General features: G+C 39.5%; 1 protein-coding gene across 2 annotated transcripts in view; it reads left to right on the top strand.

Moving 5' to 3' along the window:
- The window catches only part of chchd3a (coiled-coil-helix-coiled-coil-helix domain containing 3a), an 81,816-nt gene that overhangs the window by 48,915 nt on the left and 12,997 nt on the right, over positions 1-19,904 (top strand). For both annotated transcript variants that reach the window (XM_087830804.1, XM_035908101.2), the window contains exon 7: positions 8,730-8,800. In XM_087830804.1, coding sequence (XP_087686930.1) covers positions 8,730-8,800 — 71 coding nt within the window. The remainder of the gene's footprint in view (positions 1-8,729; positions 8,801-19,904) is intronic.

Genomic DNA, 19,904 nt, shown 5'->3' with positions numbered 1-19,904 from the left:
GGTCACATTTATTTTTCCTCTTCATCCCACTGCCCCACTGTTTTTGTCATCATCCTTGAACTTAAACTCTGCATGCGTTCCCCAGTGTGGTGTGTATTGCTGTCCTTCGCTCTCTAGTTGGCTGCCTTGCTGTAATTGTCTTGCTGCCCCTTTTTGGCTGTCACTTTAAATTTCAACCTCCGTGCCTGGGCCAAACAGATAAAGGGTTAAATCTAACTCATCCCGGCATGTGTCCTCCCGTTTCTCGAAAATGACACTACCCTGATGTTCTTTGTAAACTAGTGTCCTATGGATCGGGACATGGGTCTGCTGCCGTGCTTGGCGCACTTCAAATGGCAGCTCCATGCTGGTCCCAGTGAGAGATGCCTGCAAGGCGGGGGACCAGGGTCAAATGCCCTGTTAAAGTGTGCTAAAAAGAATACCTTCATGTGGCTCTCAAATCATAAGTATATCTCAAGAAGGGTATAATGCCCTATTTAGTGTGCTTAAATTGACACCTTCATGCTGGGAAGGAGTTTTCTCCCCTTTGAAGGGTTAAAAAGTCAAATGGCCTCTACGGTGGAAGCCAAATGGAAATTTTACACAACTGTGAAGGCGCTAAGGTGATGCTGTTCTTAAAGCCAGGCATGAATTCAAGAAATATAACATGAGATGGTTAAAGGGCACAAATGTCTTTGCAGACAGCAGAGCAGTTGTTATAATTCATTGCTATGATGCATTATGATTGAAGAAAGGTTGCTAATGTTTATGCAGTTTGTAAATTTATTGATCAGTTGTCAAGAAACCAGTAAGATTACAATGTTAGTTATATAATTCTGAACGCTATTTAGCTCCTTGTGCATTATTGTATCAATGCACAGGGAGACAGTAGTGCATCATATAGAAAGGGGGCAAATGTGAGTTCAGGTGTAAGAAGTGATGCGTCCCAACTAACACAGCTGTTATCAACTCTCGACACTGGTCATCCATCAACCATGTTGGCCTCTGGTCAATATTTCTTAGATCAACGTGTCAACAAATGACTTTTGCAGCCCCAAGAGAAACAGAGGAATCAAAAGGAGGCAGAAGACAGAGTGGAAAGACACTAAGGAAACACATAATGCATGGAAGCCAGAAAGAGAAAAACTGAAATGAAAGTGATTCTTAGTTTTCTTAAGAATCTTAATTAGTGTATAATAATGAGTATTTCCTCTAAATGTTAAAAGACAAGTATGATAAAGGTAAAACGACCATTACAAGCTGTGAGTGGAGCATAAAAATGGAAGTGGGAGAAATGGGAAACCTGGATAGCAGGAAGGGTCAATGAAAACTAAGAAAGTGATATATTTACAAAATTTAAAAAATGATTTTCCCTTATTGCATATGGAGGCAATTTACAACATAAGTAGATATTATGTGTGTATTTTGTGTCTGGTTGTGTGATCTTGTACTCCTTTGTGTAACTGGTTGGCATATCACATGTTGTCTTACTGTGTATCAAGCGGCTTGGAGCTCCATAGGGGTTGTAGTTTGTTTGGACTGTGTTAACAATGCTCTTTTTTTTCTTCTTGTTCTGGCCTCAGTGCCCCATTTGGCACTGAATCTAGCCGCCCTTCATTCCCTGTGCTCTTCAACCAGTATGAGCCAAAATCACTTTTGGCATGTTCTTTTCCTGTGCACTCATTGTATTTTGTGCTTGCTTAATAGTGTCCACTCCAGATGAAGGCTTATAATATGTATGCACAGTACAAAGAGTAAATTTGAGGAAAGAAACAGAACAGTGTCACAAAGAAATAGCAACCAGGAATATTTAGCTTAGAAACAAGCAAAGAGATATTTAATTCAATTAAGAGTAAAACTTCTAAACAACCAAAGCATTGTATTCATAAATAGTTCATATTGTTGCCGTTTATTATATATAATTGGTTTGAGTTTTTCTTGTGCCATACACAGAGCAACAAGGATGTGTTGTAGGCAGGGAACACTAGAGTCAGTATTGCTAGACAAAGGCTAGATTTGCAGTTAAATTCCCAAGTTTCAACTGGTTACATTTGGGAATTTTCTGCTTTTATCATTATAAATTATTAAAGATTGATCTTTGAATTGGAGGTTGTTGGTAGGATAAAATAACATATTTAAAATTACTACCATGGGCTTTAAGTTCATTGCCATTTTTCTATATTTACTTAAAACAACAGAACATGCATACAATCAAAATTGAAAAATATGTTTAAAGAAAACAGTTTACTATTGCGTTAGGAGATAGAATTATCACTCTTTTTCATTTCTAACAATTTTAATGGTTTTTGACCAAGTTTTGTATAGATTTATAGAGAAAGTTCAAGAAATTTAACTATTCATGGTGAAAAATATTGTTAATCAACATTTTATGTGAAAGAAGAAACACTATTTAAAAATATGTAACAATGTGGATAATATATTTTTCTTGATTATTATTTATTACACCTCATCCGTAAAAGGCTGAAGGGGTATTGACGTCACCCCACCTGGTGGCGTAGACAAGCGAGTCTGCGCATGTGATTGATACCGAAGGTGTTTCTACTAAAAATCTCGGATGAGTTTGAATCCCAGTGACCTTGACTTCAAAGTCAGAGGTCAAGTTTTCGGAAAACCTTGTGAATGCGATAACTGTGAGATGAGAAAAATTGTGTAATTTGTGTATAAAAAGGTAAATGTCCGCTGTGCTTTGAATCTTCTACCACAAGTATGGACATTCAGAAAGGCTGTGTATGCAAAGTTTGGAGTTTTCAATCTGCAAACACCGTAGCTTTTTTTAACCACTTTTCTACCGAGAGTGCATAAAAATTAGTTTTCACTTGGAATATATTGCTTGCTCACCATTATCTTCCATCACATTTTTCACGCCCCCTTCTGTCTCCTCTCAATTCCTTGCTTACCTCTGGATTCCCCCAGAATCTCGAACACCAGGAGAAAGAGGCACAGGAACCGAGAGAGAGAATATAAGTCTGATATATATTACATGTCTGTTCCAATCTAACATAGCCATTCATCAGAGAGGCTTCCAGTGACAGGCCATCACCAGGCTCCCAGACAGCTCAGCCTGCTGCCTCCGATGCTACCGCTCATTGGGGCCAGAGCTACCAAATAGCCCCTGAAAACAATATCTATATATTTATTACATTTTCACTCAATACCTGCCTCGCTGTAAAACAATCTCATATTTAACAATCAACTTGCCAATGTTTCTTTTTCTCTTTTATCCCTACCATATCTTGTTGCCCCCCCCCTCTCCCCCCCGATCACATCTGTCTCTATATCTTTCATTTTTAAGTCTTTTTTTCCCTTTGAGTGGTGCTTTTTTCCCCTCCATGCTTCAATTTCATCTTTTTCCGAAAAGATTTTTTTTTGTTCTCTTCTTTTTTCTTTTCTTTTTTCGCCTTGTATATCAATGAAATTGGATTTTTCTACTCTCCCATGGAGGACAATCACAGCAGCAATTGCCATCTCATAGCAAAGTTCTACCGCACTGTGAAAGGAAGAAATACAGGAGAAAGAGCATTAAAAAAATGTAATGGCTTCTATCTCTATATCTGTGTCTCTGCCTCTGACTTGCTAGCTTCTTCTCTCCCTCTGCCTGTCATTTCCTGCTCTTTCTTTGTACTCTTTCTGCAGGCTGCAGCAAAAACTACTTTTTTCCTGCTGATTGTCAGCAATAGAAATATTAAAATAAAGGCAGTGTTTTTGTTATTATTATAGTTTTGTAGTAAAAAAATGTTTTAAATTTTGGGTGTTTCCGCCCTCCCTCTTCTTCACTATGAAGCCATCTGTGGCTCTGTTATAAAACTGAAAATGGAGTGATCTGGAGGCATGACGGTGCATTTCAGTGTTGTTTATCACCATTTGCTCCTTCAGCTGCGTGACAGGAGTCTTAGGAATTTTACCAGAAGTTTCTTCAAAGAATGAATGAATAGATAAGAATTTACAATAACAAAGTGGTGCATCCTTTTTATGGAGAAAAAAAAAACAAAAATAGAGCCATCCATCTGTTGCTTTTCACAGGATAAAATAATTTATGGGTACAAGCTTTGAAATTTTAGCTTCTATTTTGCAGTTTTATTGATTTGTTTTGTTTTATTCATTTATTTTAACTTTTTAATTGGAGACTTTTCTATTTTTCTGTCCTAATTGGGTGTTAAAATGAAAAGTTAACTCTCTAGATGCATTTTGTTTAGTCATAAGAGACACTAGCTTGGAGCTAGCCTGTAGTCTTTTGCAGCATAACTAATTTAAAGAATTAAAACCTTTTAAATAGCTGACAGGAACTTAATAAATAGTTTGAGTATTTTTTTCCCCAAAGTGAAAGTATTTTGAAAGTTGAGTTTTAAAGTTAAAACACTTTTATGTGAACTTTCGTAAAGGGTTAGCTTAGGACAAAGGCTAACATTTAGCTGAAACAGGAAAGCTAACTCTTTGAGTTTTCAACCTGTAACCAGCAGATTCAAGAAATATGGAACTCAGTCAAAAACAAATATTCTTATTACAAAAAAAGTCAGATTATATGTATGGCAGAATACATATAATCTGGTCCACACAGCCAATTCCAGTTTTCAACAATGGCGGCAGTTTTAATATTACTCTTATTTCTCTTTCTGGGTCACAAATTTTTTTAAAACATATTTTCAGGTGAGAATGTAGCTGTGTAAACTTCAAATATCTGAGTCTACCGACTGATCGTTTTCAAACCCCCGCGGTCTTTCACTACTCGGGTTAAACATGATATATAAGTCACTTTGATAACTTAAAAATGTTATTGTTTGGTTTTTTTTGTGTTTTATTTGTTCGTGAGTAAATCGGTTTGGCTGAGATTAAAGTTATTAGATTAGATTAAATTAAATTTAACTTTATTAATTCCTCGGGAAGGTTCCTCAGGGGTTTTCACACAGCTGAATAAACGTCAAACAGAAAATGATTAAACAGAAGTGTGAGATGGTCGAGTGTTTACGTCAGTGCCCGGTTATATTTTAGATAGCAAGGAGCAGACGGCAGAGTTTCACTCCACCGAGGGAGCTCAAGACGTACTACCCGGCTTTCTTTAGACCGTGAAGGCCGGGTCCTCAGGTGGAAGCAGCCTCTGAATTTGGACACCCCCGCTGTTTCTGGGCCGGCCAATAATAACGGTGACATTTAACGTATTTTATCCGATAAATAAACCCTGTAAAATGTATTACCCCCAACAGCCCTTTTGAATGCCTCACTCTTGGAGCACTTTTTTTGCCACATGTATCGCAAACCACGTCTCAGCTGTTTGTGGAGGTAAAATACGTCCGCACAATTACGCTCAGCCATTGTTGTGAGTGCGCACGCCAGCGGCTGCGAGACATTTATACAGCCGTATTTCGCACATGACTATGAAAGGCGGAAGAGGAAGTAGTTCCTTTGAATGTACACAATCCGAATGTTATAGTTTCTTTCCACTGTGTTCCTGTTAATGATAAACTACAAATTTACTCTAAATTACTAAAACATCGATATTGTAATGTGAGATTCTAGAACATAAATGATTGGTATCGGAGGAATCGATATTTCAGGACCAATCCGCACATCACCACTGGGAGCGCAAACAAATATGCAGGCCTCCCAAAAACAGATTGATTCTGCTGTGGCAAAGGCCTCTGACAAAAAAACAAAATTGTACTTTATGTGCTGTTTTCCTCCAGTCCCTCTCTTACCTCTGGGTTTTGCATGTAGATGAAAAAAAAACCCACTGGATATGCACACATTCCTGCTGTTTTAATTGCGCTGCCCAGTTTAGTGGATATGTTGTAGATTTTGTTACCTCTTACCAAACATAGAAGTTAAGAGTTTATTGTGTTTATAACAAAGATGAACATTTGTGTTTATCTGTGCATCCATATCCTAGTATATTGCTGTAGCCCTTGAAAGATAATAGTAAAATGCTTAGTCATTTCTGTGTAAAAAATAAAATAAAATAAAAATCATTTACCAGCCCGCTTGCTCTACTTATGAGTCACACAGCAGAAGTCTAAATTTCTTTAGCTCTGCAGAATCATAATGTTAGCGGGGTGGTGGGGTTTCTTCCCATTTTGTCCCTCCTGCTCAGCAACAGATAAGAGAAAGAAGCCATCAGTACAAGGAGTTATTTGTTTTATTCATTAAGAACTGGAAGCCTTTTCTCTAAATTGACCTAGAGCCTGTGTTGGGGGTGCCGCTTCTATCTTCTCCATATTGTTGCAGTGCATTAGCAGTAATGACTTAATTTGTCTTCGACATCCCCCCCACCAGCATTTTGTTTTGCTCCAGATGAGCTAAAAACCTTTTGGAACGCAAATAGAGTAAATGGGATGAAAACAAACAAACACTATTTTATTCAAGAGGTTTTAGATATTTGATTTCATGGCGAGGCGATGCACTGCGTCAGGCCTGTGTAGCTATTCTGGTGAGCCAGTGACGAAGCATGCTAAACAGCAGACGGCAATTTAAAAAAGAAAGATTGTGCTTTGCAGCTCCTAAAATGTTGATCAAGGGAGGAATGTTTTCATCCAAACTGAGCAGGGCCTCACTTTTGTGGGCTAATGAAAGGTCAGGGCTATTCTCTGAATCAGTTGGGACAACAGCAGGACATCATAGTTTGAGACCACTCAGTAATCACACAAATTACACTCCTCTCTACCTGGTTGTGAGTGGTTGACTGAGGTTCTTTTTTCTTTTCTTCTTTTTTTGGATATGTCTGTCAGTGTTTACTAGCTGCCAGGGTACATTTAGACACTTAAGGCAGTGCGTCCACATGTTCCCATGGTGTGTGTTAGTATCTTGTTTGTGTAGGTGTGCGCAAGAGAGCGCTCACATTGTTTGTGTGTGTACATGTTTTGAAAGTGTTCCTGCAATCATTGACACACATGGCCTTTTGTACTCTCAGGTGGATTAGTGTGCTGATTAGAGCCAGCTCTGCCATTTAGGCAGGTATTATTACCTTATACTTAGTATTCTAGACAGAACCCCAAATCTGGCTCGTTCTGTCTCTCTCTTTTCTCTTCCAGTGGCTCAGTCTCAGCACCCAGGAGAAGTCTTATTTCTGCCTCTTTAGCAGCCCCCAAAATCTCTTTTTAGGCTTTTTATCTGTGAATAAGCTTCTGTTTTAAATCCTTTTCCGTAGCTCTTGACAGTTCCTTTGTCTAAACCGAAAACCACTTGATTCAAGGCCAAGAGGGCGCCGATACAGCATGAGCTTACAAGTTAACTCTTGGCAATTTGGCCATACTCTTTACTGTGCTTTACATACAAAGTAATGTCTGCCTGAGGGACGGCTAGTGTGGGTCGTTTATGTTGTTTTGCATTTTGATCTCAATCAGAAGTATGAGAAAGCATGCATGCACAGAGCAGTTTGCAGTGTAAAAGAAAATAAATGTGATGTGCTTTTAATTGATGTGTGTAACTGTACTGAATGTGAAAAGGGAAGTGCTCTAAATCTACTACAGTTCATCTAAATGAAGAGAACTTAAATTGGTATCAGACCTTTTGTCAGTGTTGTCATGTCTCATCTTCTTTTAGCTCTACAACACATGACTATTGATCTTTTCAGCACCACAGTTCATTCCTATTGATCTCTTCTGAAATATGATGAATGTCTTCCCTGCTTGGGGATGAAGTTAGAGCAGATGGCACCAAGAGGCTTAAATTTGTCACATTTATGTTTATGCAAGATGATTGAAGGGTTTGGTAAATGTAATGGTGATTGGTTAGCTGTTCACTTACGCTTTTTGCACAAATCTGCGGCACGCATAAGATTTTTTTTCCTCTGAAGGATTATTTTTGCACGCCATTTGCTAAGGATGATAGGTTATTACAGTTTGAGAGACTTTTATGGCAGTGCTGCATCTTAGAGCATGTGTGTAGATTGTTCAGCTAAACATGAACCCAATAGTTAATGGCAAAAAATGTCAAATCTGTGGAAGGTAATCATTTTGTGAATGACAGTTTTATAATGAAAGTATTCGTGCAAGTATTACTATTTTTGTTCACATGGGGTCCTTCACAGAAAGACATTTATATCGGTTGACATTACCCTCAATCAAGCCTCGCACAACACAAGCTATCTGTCACACTTTACAACCTCTCACAATTTGATTATAAATGTGCATAGCAGCCACTGAGGGCTGACAAGACAGATCTTCCTGGGTTGTATAAATGGTCTAGTAGCTAGGTTATATGGCTGTGTTTGAGGAGGTAATTTAGGTTGAGTGGTCCTGCTATGGGTTCATTTGCTATGGGTCACCGGGGGATTACGGCCACTGGTCTGTACATTGTTGACAAGCGACCCCGTGGCCTTACAGGATTGCTTTCTGTTATTACAGCACTCTTAACTGTCAGGATAAGCACAAACACGCATACACTGAAGCACCCATATTTTGCGTGTGCAGGAAAAGCGCACCTCAAAATAAAAATGTTTGTCTTTGCAGTCTTCAATACTGTGAATGTATACTGGAAACTAAATGTTACTGATTGCAAAGTTAGCATTTATGTTGTGGACACTAAACCAAACGGTGATCTTAAAATGAATCACCATTAGGTTTTAATGAAGTCTGAGACATGACGCCAGAGCTGTGTGGACCAGATCTGTAAAGAAAAATTACTCGATTCATATGTTTCCTTTTGCCTAATTACCCTTATCCCATTATTTTAATAAAGTGCTAAGAATCACATTTTAATGCATTCCTCCTACTCACTGACTTTCTCCTCTGTCTCTGCAGAGTTCTCAGTTCTACAAGGTCACCACAGAGAATTTCCACAAAGCTGCAGACCAAGTGAATGCCAAATTCAGGTAAGTGCAGACATGGACAGTCTAAGGTATATAAATAATTTAAAATAAAACACAACTAATAATTGTGAAAAGATTCTCTATAAAAAAAAATTGATATGATAACACTACAAGCAGAGCCTTCTTTTTGCAGTTGTCTAAGGGAATAAAAAGCTAACAGCAAAACAAGGTGTCAGAGAAGTCATTAAGTCTTTGTCATGTCTTCCTCCCCTAACCCCAACCAATCACGGCAGATGGCACCCCTCCCTAAGCCTAGTTCTGCTGGAGGTTTCTTCCTGTTAAAAGGGAGTTTTTTCTTTCCACTGTTGCCAAAGTGCTTGCTCATAGTGGGTCATATGTTTATTGGGGTTTTCTCTCTATTATTGTAGGGTTTTTTACCTTACAATATAAAGTACCTAGAGGCAACTGCTGTTGTGATTTGGGTCTATAAAAGTAAAATAAAATTGAATTGAACTAAATTGAGTTAGTTATGGGGAACTGTGGAAGTGAAGACAGGAAGGGAAGGAGTGAGAAAACCTTCTGATAAAGCTGCTGAGTAGAAAGGCAAAGGAAAACTCTCCTGTAACTGCAGAGGGAGCTTTAACTACATGAGTGGTGCTGCGCGTTTTCACTTTTCCCCAAACCAGTCTATATGAGGAACAGTCTGGAAAAATGATGGTAAATGGTAAATGGACTGATTCTTATATAGCGCTTTTCTACTCTCACGGAGTACTCAAAGCGCTCTATACAACATGCCTCACTCACCCAATCATACCCATTCTCACAAGCACTTTATCTACACTTAGTGCTTTCTAACGACATTCATACACATTCATACTCCGATGGACGCATCGGAGAGCAAGTTGGGGTTAGTATCTTGCCCAAGGATACTTGACATGCAGACTGGAGGAGCCAGGGATCGAACCACCGACCTTCCGATCAGTAGGTGACCTGCTCTACCTCCTGAGCTACAGCCACCTGATCAACATCCTCATCAGAAAACTGTCTGAAATATGCAAAGCAACACCTGGATAAGTCAGATTCAGTTGGATAGATGATAGTTCAGTTTAAGTCACTAGTCTGTTTGAAAATAAAGGAAATGTATTTGTTTCTAAGAAGCTTGAAGTATTTGCACAGGTAAAAGTAAAATAACAGAAAGAAGCAGCGCAGTGCATTCAATTTTAAGGAAAGGCTGTTTTTTTTATTATCTCTTTGCTGAAGGTGTTCTGTTTATTTATTTCCATGCAAAATATGTTATTTGCCTAAAATTGCCCAAACTCTTGCACGTAACTATAAATCTCATACCAGCTGAGGGTTTTTTCCCACATTTTAATGATGCCTTTTAATAAATTCTATTGCTGTATGTGATGGGTATTTATTCGATGGTCTTTGAAGACTTTGTGCTATCAAAACTGATATATTCAGTGACGATTAGAGGTCCACGTGGACCAGTGAATATGCAATTGAATTATTCTACCCATTTCCTAACCCACATCTTTCAATCAGAACAATATTAGCTTGCCCTATTAGCTGAGGCCGATGTAGTTCACTGATACGCCTGATCATGTGCTGGTGATAGTCAGTAGGATTTGCTCTCTCGACATTCCAGTGTCCCCATTTATTTCATGTCTTCTTTTACAAAACACTTTGGACTAGCTTAGATTTTTGCACGTCTTTTTATCCTAAATAAAATGCAGAGTGCAAACAATACAGAGGGCAAACAAGGAGCATGTGTGTGATCCTTATGCTTAACCTTAATAAGCGATAGAACAGCCACACCTAAAGTGACTGAGGAGGCAATATTAAACATCCAAGCTGTCATGGATGAACAAATTCAGCACGTATATGTAACTCAAGAAGATGCAGAATCCTTCCCGTCCGTGATCCATCTGTCTTCTTAATAACAGGCTATTATCCTCCATAGTAATGTTGTGAAAGTGGATGAGGAGCCTGTAGGAGGTGGGGCAAGAATGGGCCCTGGCTCTAGGCTCACCTCTAGGGAGGCTTGGCTGATTGTGTTAGCTTGTCATTAGCCTGCGCTAACACTGGGATCATTGTCTCCCTCTGAAATGCTGGAAACTGATTAGCCTAGCCCACCAGGGGTTTAGCGCTAGACTCGTGGAAGCTGGAGCTGAGACTTCCCAAATCACATTAAAGAAAAAAAATACAGTGGAATAACATTAGTGCAAAATGGCAGTGCTAACTGCAAGCGAATGCTGGGCTAATGTGCGGGTAGTCATGTGGCACGGGTCTTTGCACGGAAGACACTGATTGGTGGATTTGATTATAGGAGGTGCATTAGCAGGGTTGTGACTGGATTTCAATAGTGGATAGTCAGAGTGTGTGTGTGTGTGTGTGTGTGTGTGTTAATGAAATGGCGGGAAGGTCTGGTGTTACAAGACAGGAGCAGGGATGCATTGAGGAGATCGGAGCAGAGGTTTAATTGGATTTAACAGGGAGTGTTTGGCCCATCCTTGTTTATGTGTGTAAGTTCATGCATCACTGTGTATGTTTGTATGGTCTCATATGATGAACAGCTTCTGTGAGCACAATGTGTGTCTTTCCTCAAAGCTTATGACAGACCCCGCAGAGATAAGATGCTATCTGTAGCCTCTATTGAGTAATAAAAGAAAATATTTTTTGTCTCACTGAGGCTTTTGATTTCCTCGGAGCTGAAAATGCCCCCTTGAGATAAAGAAAAAAAAATAGAGCCAGCACCTTATCCATACTTGGTAGAATTATCATTTGATATGTTAATATGGGATCGTATGAAGTGTGGGAGATGACATCTTTCTTAGAATGTCTTTATTTCCCCACTTTAGCTCATGTCAGTGCCACTGAGTATTAGGTCTTTTATTAGACTGCAATTTATATTAATAGAGGAGACTTGTGAAACCAGATGTTGATGACTGCCAAGGGTTATAACAGCTTAATGCATGTCTTTGGAAGAATTAATTATGACCTTGTCTGGTTGGAGTTTACTTATTGCTTTGTGACACTGGGATTGGAACACGACAGCTAAATCAGGTTTCAATTGTGGATGTTATTTGAGGGAGGGTGGATGTTTCAGGCCACAGCTAGCAGCATCTGTCCATATGCAGATTATTTGGGTTTACTTTAATAGGTGGGAAATAATTACTTTGGTTTGAGGCTAGATTGGTAGTACAGGTGATTTCCATTTGTCCATGATCAGATATTCTTGGCAGCAACAAAAAAAGAAAAAAAGATTGAATTCAATTACACTGAGATGAAAATTTCATTCCCGTGTTTCCTTTTTAAATGTGCGCCAGAGTACAGATGTTCCATTCATTGCAGTGGTACACCGTGGTCATTTTCCTTGGCGAGGTTGAAAGAAATAAATTAAAGTGTGAGAGGTAGGCATTCGGGGTAGGGAATGGTGTGTGTGCGTGCAAATATGAAGCTGTGTTTATGTGTGCTTGTTTTTGTGTATGTGTACGGTACAGCTGTTCCCCGCCGTTCTCCCGCAGAATTCCCGCCAGAGAATTCTCTGAATGATGGAGCTCTCCCAACCGGAACGCTACTGCATCACTCTGACCTCATTACATCCACACACATACAATCACACACGCACATATCTGTATATAGAACGATATGGGTATATCTGCAGTTGGCAAAAAAGGGCTTTGGAATTAAACTAAAGTTTTTACTCGTAACTCATAACAAATATTCTTACATAAAAAGGAAGTTTACTGCCAACTTGGAGTCAGAAGCTCCAGTCAAGGAGCACACTAAAGAGGTGCCACTTCCTATAAATAAAGACAATTAAGACTAGGAGCCTTATTACTGACAAACTCACCTCTTCTTAAAAATGATTGGTTTTAGAATCTGCACAGGATCCTAGTGCACCTTATGAAGATGCACACAGCTAGAAAGGCTGCAGAAGCATCTGTGAGTGTTCACCAATCCACAATAGACCAATTTGGAGCGGATGTCACGGTTATGTCACTGCAGTCTCGTAGGCAGCTACAGGAAACATCTGATTGATGATATTGCTGCTAGAGATTCTACGCGTTATTAATTTCGAGAATTAAATTGGTTTCTCCAAAGAAACAGTAACTTGAGTTTTATTTTTTTTTTTTTTTTGTCGTCAGATTGCGTTTGTTAGGAATATTTGTGTCTTATAAAAGGATCAGACTGTATTTCCTTTTAATAAATCAGATCAGACATCCTGGTAATTCCAAAGGGTATGCCAGCTTTTCTTTTCTTTTTTCCTTTTTTTTTTTTACAGTTGTATTTTCTGTCAGACTTTGTCACATTATTTTGCACATAAAAGCCGAGCAATACTCATGCACTTCTACATCACTTAAGATTTTTTTTCCCCCCCAAACATGAAAAATATTGTCTGAGGCGAGTATGATCAAATACAGCTAAAACAGCAAATTGGCCCCTGCAGTGTCTGAAATCATACATGAATCATAAGCTGCAGGGGATCAACACCTCTTCTGAATTAATGCAAAAGTGCATAACGCACAACAAGACAAATAATGTAATCACACAGCATTTTAGAGACAAACATGTACGCGTAGGATCGAAGCTTTTATTCGCTTTCTCCTTGACACTGACTCCAGATAAGAGTTCCCGGTTGCCTGTAAAAAATGAGGCTATCTTTCTGTGCTTCTGATTTATATGCTGCCACATTCGCCACCAGTTGTTTATCAAAGTCCGATGCATTATCTGACTGTCCAGCTCTGAATGTGTGACCTTTACTGTGCTACATGTATGTAAGGGTTTCTGTATGTGAGGATTAATGCGTCTGAAACTGCGCACATTACATACGCGTGCATGGGGGGGACATCTGACCGGTAGTGGGCGAGCACGTGCGTGCTCTGTGTTTGTTGGCTAAAGCAATCCAGCGGAGGCTTTAGTTTGAAATGTAAGATGACAGGCATTGAGAAAAATGTTAGATGTGTGATGAAAGAACGATGGCGTGGCCCTAAGCCTCCTGTCAGAGCTAACCTTTGGCGGGGCTTTGAACTGCTTTGTTGAAGCTGGTCACTCTGTGTTTGTCTAGGGTCCCCGCGGAATTGAGATGGGACCGGGGTATCTCCGAATGGTGAATAGTTGATCTGACATGGCTGTGTGTGCTATAAGGAACTGAGACCGCTGTTACTAATCTTCTCCGTCCCTTGCCTGAAATCTCGAAATCTTGGACGTGGAAGTTTTGGGTCTTGGTGGTGGAAGTTTTGGGTCTTGGTGGTGGCATCTGTCAAAGATCAGAGAATGAAATATATTTCCACACATTTTGTTTTTTTTGGTTCATAACTGAACGTACGCGTGTCTATGCCTGGGATGTTTGTTTTTCCCATATAATTGTATTCTTCCATTTCACTGTCACTCCTCTCTTCCCTAAGGCTACACGCTCGCTCCCTTTGTCTTTTGTTTATTTTTGTAGTTCTTTTGAATAAACCTTCTTTTTCTTTTTAAATTTAATCCAGTTGACAATAACAGCAGCTGCTGTCCTCACTTCGTCTTTCCACACGCGCAAAAAGGTGGAATGAGGAGGAGTGAAGTAAAACTTGTTGAATACAAATGACTCGCTGTTTTCCTGCACAACACCGGTGTACTGTACTGCCTCGGTCAAGAAGACCAGATATGACAGCGCATCTTCTCCTCCGGGTAATGAGTGGGAACGTCGAACCCACTAATCCCTCTTTCAGCAACGTATTACAAATGAGGACTGTTTCTCATCAGTGAAAAACGGTCCTCATTTAATTGGTGTTTTGCCTAGATTTAAAAATTATATGATTTTCTCTTGTAACAGTAGTTGTGGACACAAAACTGAGAAGTTCCATGCAACCTAATGCAATCCAATAAAACAGTCCTGCAACAAGCCATTGCAGGACTATTGCGTTGTGCCTTTTCTTTATCTAACCGAACAAAAGAAATCCAGGGGGTTCCCTAAAAGTTCACCCTTCTGCTTCAAAATGTAAATAAGGCGCAGAGCCAGGTAGAGGCTTTCCATTTTCTCTGCAGTGCTTTTTTTTTTGTTTAAGGAAATAATACTGATGTCCCAGAATTAATTAAGCAATAATTTATGGATATTTAATTGTGCCAAGCAGCACATTTAATTACTGAAAATGACAGGAATTAATTTACCTGACAAATAATTTCAAAGTGCTTTGGCTGTAGTCATAGATGTGTTGTTGTTTTTTTTTCTGTAAAGTAGTCTGTGAGGTAAGGGAGTTTTGACCCCTCTGTCAGGTAAGGGTGAACCACCATTCTGTAGCTAGGCAACCCGGGCGCAAGGACAAGATGGTGGTCAGCTGAGGAGACAGGAGTCAATAACTGCTTTAAAAGCTCTTCTTTGGGCCTTAAGAGCTTCGCTTTGCTAGCTGTAAAAAGCACACACAATTTAAAAGACCTGTGTGGGCGCAGGAATGGACAGACGATGCACATACACACTTTTTAGTAGCTTATTTAGTGACTGTGCTGTACTGAAAGTGGTTGGCAAACCCACTCAATACTTCCATTGCCTTTCAGTGTATTTTCATGTATTTTAAGACATATAGACTTTAATGCAGGAAAAGAAATGAACTGATGTACAGCATTTATATTATTATGTATTTTTTTAATTTAATCTTGTTTCTTTTTAACATTTTAATATATGTATGTGTGTGTAACACACATTTTTCTGCTAGTCTCCTTCTAAAAGTGTGTCTTAAGAAGGTCAGAAGGGTTACACATGCCCTGTCTTCTTTCTCTGACCCACTCATCCTTCTCTGCCTCCCACTTAATGTAGGAACAGTGTTTTCTGTCTTCATTTAAATCTGTTTTACTTTCACCCTCTTCGTTATTGTCTGCCTCCCTCACTCTCCAGTCTGTTATCCCTCACAGTTTTCTTGAATGTGCCTCAGTCTGTGTCCTTTCCTCTCTCTACTCATTCAATCTCTCATCCATGCTGATGGATTTCACTGCAGGGGGTCACTCAGGTCCGCTTTTAAAAAGCAGCAAGAGTGAAATGCGTGTCATTTTTCTCCTTAACTGGATCATTTGTATTTATTTACTCCTCTTATTACTGACGCCTGCCTTAACTAGAGAGAACATGAGGGCTTTTTAAGGGGGAACCGGCGTCCACCCTTTAACCCTATTAACCCCTGAGCGGATCCAAATGATGATAAATAGACAATGTTGTGATTGGGATTTCAGTCTGGTGGCAGCCGAGAGTAATCCATACTGTCGTTGTTTATAACAAAAAAAAATGGGTTAGACACGACGTAAGATGATTTCTGGCAACATGTAAAACTTAACGAAATTAGGCCATCAAAGACTTCTTCCTATTTATGGTCAAGGACTTTTTAATGATAACAGATTGTGTCTCAGAAGTTAAATGGAGGAAAAAAATCCTTTACACTTGAAGGATATGGATTCGTCAGAATCAACAGTAGCAACTTGTTTGCAAAAGTGTTTTTTAGTCATTATTATCATTATTATTATTATTATTATTGAAACTAGGCTAAATGTCATCAGTCCCAAAGCGTCAGAACTGTAATTTGTAGAAAATAGGAGACTCAACAAAGGTCTCCAGTCACACTTGAACTGTGGCTGTTACAGTTCACGGTATTTTAACCCCCAAATCAGTGGAGTGCGCCGAGTTGTTATCTTTTTCTAAAAATACACATTTATTGTTCATAAACTAACCGATTTTAAACAGATATTGCCAGTTTCTCAGCGTTTTTTATTCAGGCAAAGATGTTGGAAGCTACTGTTTGATTATAAAGAGCAGTGATTCAAAGCCAGAGGTACAAATATCCTCAGGGGTGAGTGAAAAGATTATCACAACGAATCTAAAAATCGACAGTTTAATTAGAAAATAAAGTTGGCGCGAACAGGTTGGGGCTGAAAAGTTAATGAAAAGCAGTAGTTGATAAGTAAGGCATGAATGATAAAAAAAGTAGAGCCTGACAGATGGTGATTAAAAAAATATGATATATCAACCGATAGGTTGACACACATGAAATGTAAACGGATTTCCTTAACATTTGTTATATGTAGTTGTTTATTTATTCATTTATGCTGTCAAGCAGTGGGTAAATGTTGCGTTCCAACCATTGACTGTAGAAAACATGGACGACGCAACCCCGCCTCCTACCATTGTGCAAAAATGAAGCCAAAATACCCCGCTTGTGGAGGCTGCCATCTTGCAAATTTGGAGCCAGAGTCTGCGCAGTAGTGACCTGTGGTGGAGCGACTGTGTAACGCTCCCGCCCACACACCCGCTGGACGTGACCGCAAACACGCCCCCCTACACTTTTTACGTAGCCCGGCTGCTCGAGTTTTTTTGCTGGTTTACCGCGACTGACGACTCGTTTAATTAAGGTAAATACAACTATGTCACTGTTATAAAAAAGACACACAGCTTATCATCTTATAGTTCTAAAATCGCTCTGTTGTTAATTCTTTGGTTAGATTAGCCGCTAGCATACGCACTGTGTTGGAGGCTTGTTGCTAGCTAGTTAGCGATGCTACACACCTGCTACTCTTAATAGTCTTCAACACTTATGGGGTTTTTTTTATCCATTTTTAGACAGCGATGAGATCAGCTGCACACTCCACAGAGGCCCAGAGTTACTGTTAATATCAAAAATATAATGCTGTCCTTTGAGATTTTAACATAAGACTGAGTGTAATGGATCTAAAACTGTTTAAATCTTCGGAGCCCTCTACAGCCTGGTAACATGGAGACTTTAAAAACATCAGCAGAATGTTTCAGTAGTGTAGTCTAATTTGTTCTTTTCATTTAATAATAGACTCCATATTATATCAACAGCTACATTCACCCTGGAGAGAAACTAGTGAGGGAGACCATCAGGACCAAGCTGGGTTTCCTGGGTCCAGAGGTTTGGAGAAACTTCTTCCCTTTCTTTCATCACAGCTGTCCTGTGCCATAAGTTCTGTTGACCCACTGTAAGAGGCATCATTTAAGAAACACCAGGAACACTGAAGCTCATCGCATTGATCAAGCAGGACTCATTATCTTCACCAACAGCTCCCTCACAGGGAAATCTTCAGCACTCCTCCGTAGGCCCGCCCCAGGAGATGGATAAACCCAGCATTTCATCAACACTGTGATGGAGACCTTTGTTTTGTGTAATGTTATAAATACTCGGATACTCCCCAGAGGCTCCGGACTTTTACATAAAGATATTATATTCAGTCCTGTAGAAAGTTATATATTTAAAAATATATGATCCTCTCTGGTTACTCTGGTATGAATAACTCTGAATCACTTTATGGTAAATAACACACTATGTGTGTAAAAAAAAAAAAAAAACTGTGAAAAAATTCCAGATGACAAGATTGTAGTTCAACATACAAGTGACGACCTTTGACCTTCATCAGGTTTTGTTTAATTGTGTTAGACAAAATCTCATAGGCTCTTCATGCAGTTGAGTACATCAAGTGTTTAAAACGGAAGCTGTACAGGTCTGAGATCAGCAGCTTTGTGAAACACCAAACTGAGGTCCTGTTAATGCTGATATATAGTGACACAGTTACATGAGTGATTAATCCTTTTGTTTTTTGTCTTTAACTTTATCAATAAAACAGCTGCAGCTTTCACTGACAGCACATGTGGTACTTTAACCTTTGTACTGTTTTCATCAGTTCATTTTGCAGTTAACATGTGAACATGCTGGATGATCTGTCTGCTGTCACTCGATGGGGCTGAGGTCTGAATCTGAGGGCAGCTCATGTAATCACAAAGACAACAGAACCATCAAACTCAGATATAAATTTTATCCCTCAATATTGAAATAAAGCTGATTTCTTTAGTAAATTCATTCACCTGCACAGCTAAACGAATCCTGACAGCCGAGTGCTCATTTTAGTTAGCTAGGTCTGAGGAGCTAGCTAAGGACGGTAGTTACGGATTAGCTTACAAACACGTTTAACTTACCGAAAAAGTGCAGCGGGGACTCGGGTCCTTCTGTCGGGTAGTCCAGTTTACTGAAGAACACCTCAGGCTGTCAGGTTAAAACACTCGGTCGTGTTTTCGTAGCGTAAACGCAGGCCCTCCTCTCAGAGCCTACGCTCTATCTGCTATTCGCGAACAGAGATACGCAAGTTTCTCTGTGACTGCAGCTGTCAGTCAAAGCTCTTATGATGACGCTTCACCCCAATTTAACATCACCGCGGTAGGAATTAGAATCAAACTTATGGGAAAGGAGACCCCTTGAACATCAATCAGTGTGATGAGAACTATTGAAAACAAAAGAAAGAATCTTTGGAAAAAAAATTATCTAAGGAGAATTCATTTATTTTAGTCTGACCCCAGTCCCATCCGCTAACATGGGGGAGGTGGGGTTTATGACCTATACTGCAGCCAGACACCAGGGGGCGATAGAGACGTTTTGGCTTCATTTTTGGGGAGCTGTCGCGTCGTCCATGTTTTCTACAGTCAATGGTTCCAACCATGTGTTTTGAACGGGGAATAGTGCCCCCTGGTGGAAAATACTGCAACATCAACACTCATAACATGATTAAAGGGTGTTTTTCCCCATTTCTTCTTTGCTTTAAAAAAAAAAAAAAAAAATGTAACAGCTGCTGTAAATGCTGATACCAATTTATCGGCAAATAGCTAATATTGGCCAACATGTCAGTCAGGCTTCATAAAAAACGAATAAATAAAACATAACAACAAAACAAAACGTATTGCTTACAGTGGTGAATTCTTAGCTCATTCCAAGCTGACCAAGCAGTTTACTTTGATGAAGTATTATAAGAGTATCCGTGTTTGTATAATTGAGTATTGAATAATTTGAACACCAGAGGTTATGCTGATGACTTGAGTCCATCTGACATCTTTTGGGGGGGGGGGGGGGGTGCCACTTGACAAACCTCTTCTGTACTCTGAGAAAGAGATTCTGCAATTACCTTTTTCTGCCACTGACTGATTAGTACAAGTGTGCTTCACTACTTTCTGTTCCTTTCTGCCCGGTTTCAGCTATTATCATTACTCAGCTAGTGGTGCATTGCCTTTTGTCCACTGTCAGTCTAAATTTAGCATGTTGTAGGGAGAAAGTAGTGCTCTTATTGCTGTTAAAGAGAAAACTTCCACAGCAGTCTTCTCTTGTGATTTCGTGCAAGCAGTATTTTCTATTAGCAAACG

The sequence above is a fragment of the Neolamprologus brichardi genome, chromosome 17 (genome assembly GCF_056152115.1).
Source record: "Neolamprologus brichardi isolate AB-2024 chromosome 17, ASM5615211v1, whole genome shotgun sequence".
In the NCBI taxonomy this organism is placed as follows: domain Eukaryota; kingdom Metazoa; phylum Chordata; class Actinopteri; order Cichliformes; family Cichlidae; genus Neolamprologus; species Neolamprologus brichardi.
The sequence above is the reverse complement of the archived record's forward strand: the minus strand, read 5'-3'. Positions and strand labels throughout refer to the sequence as shown.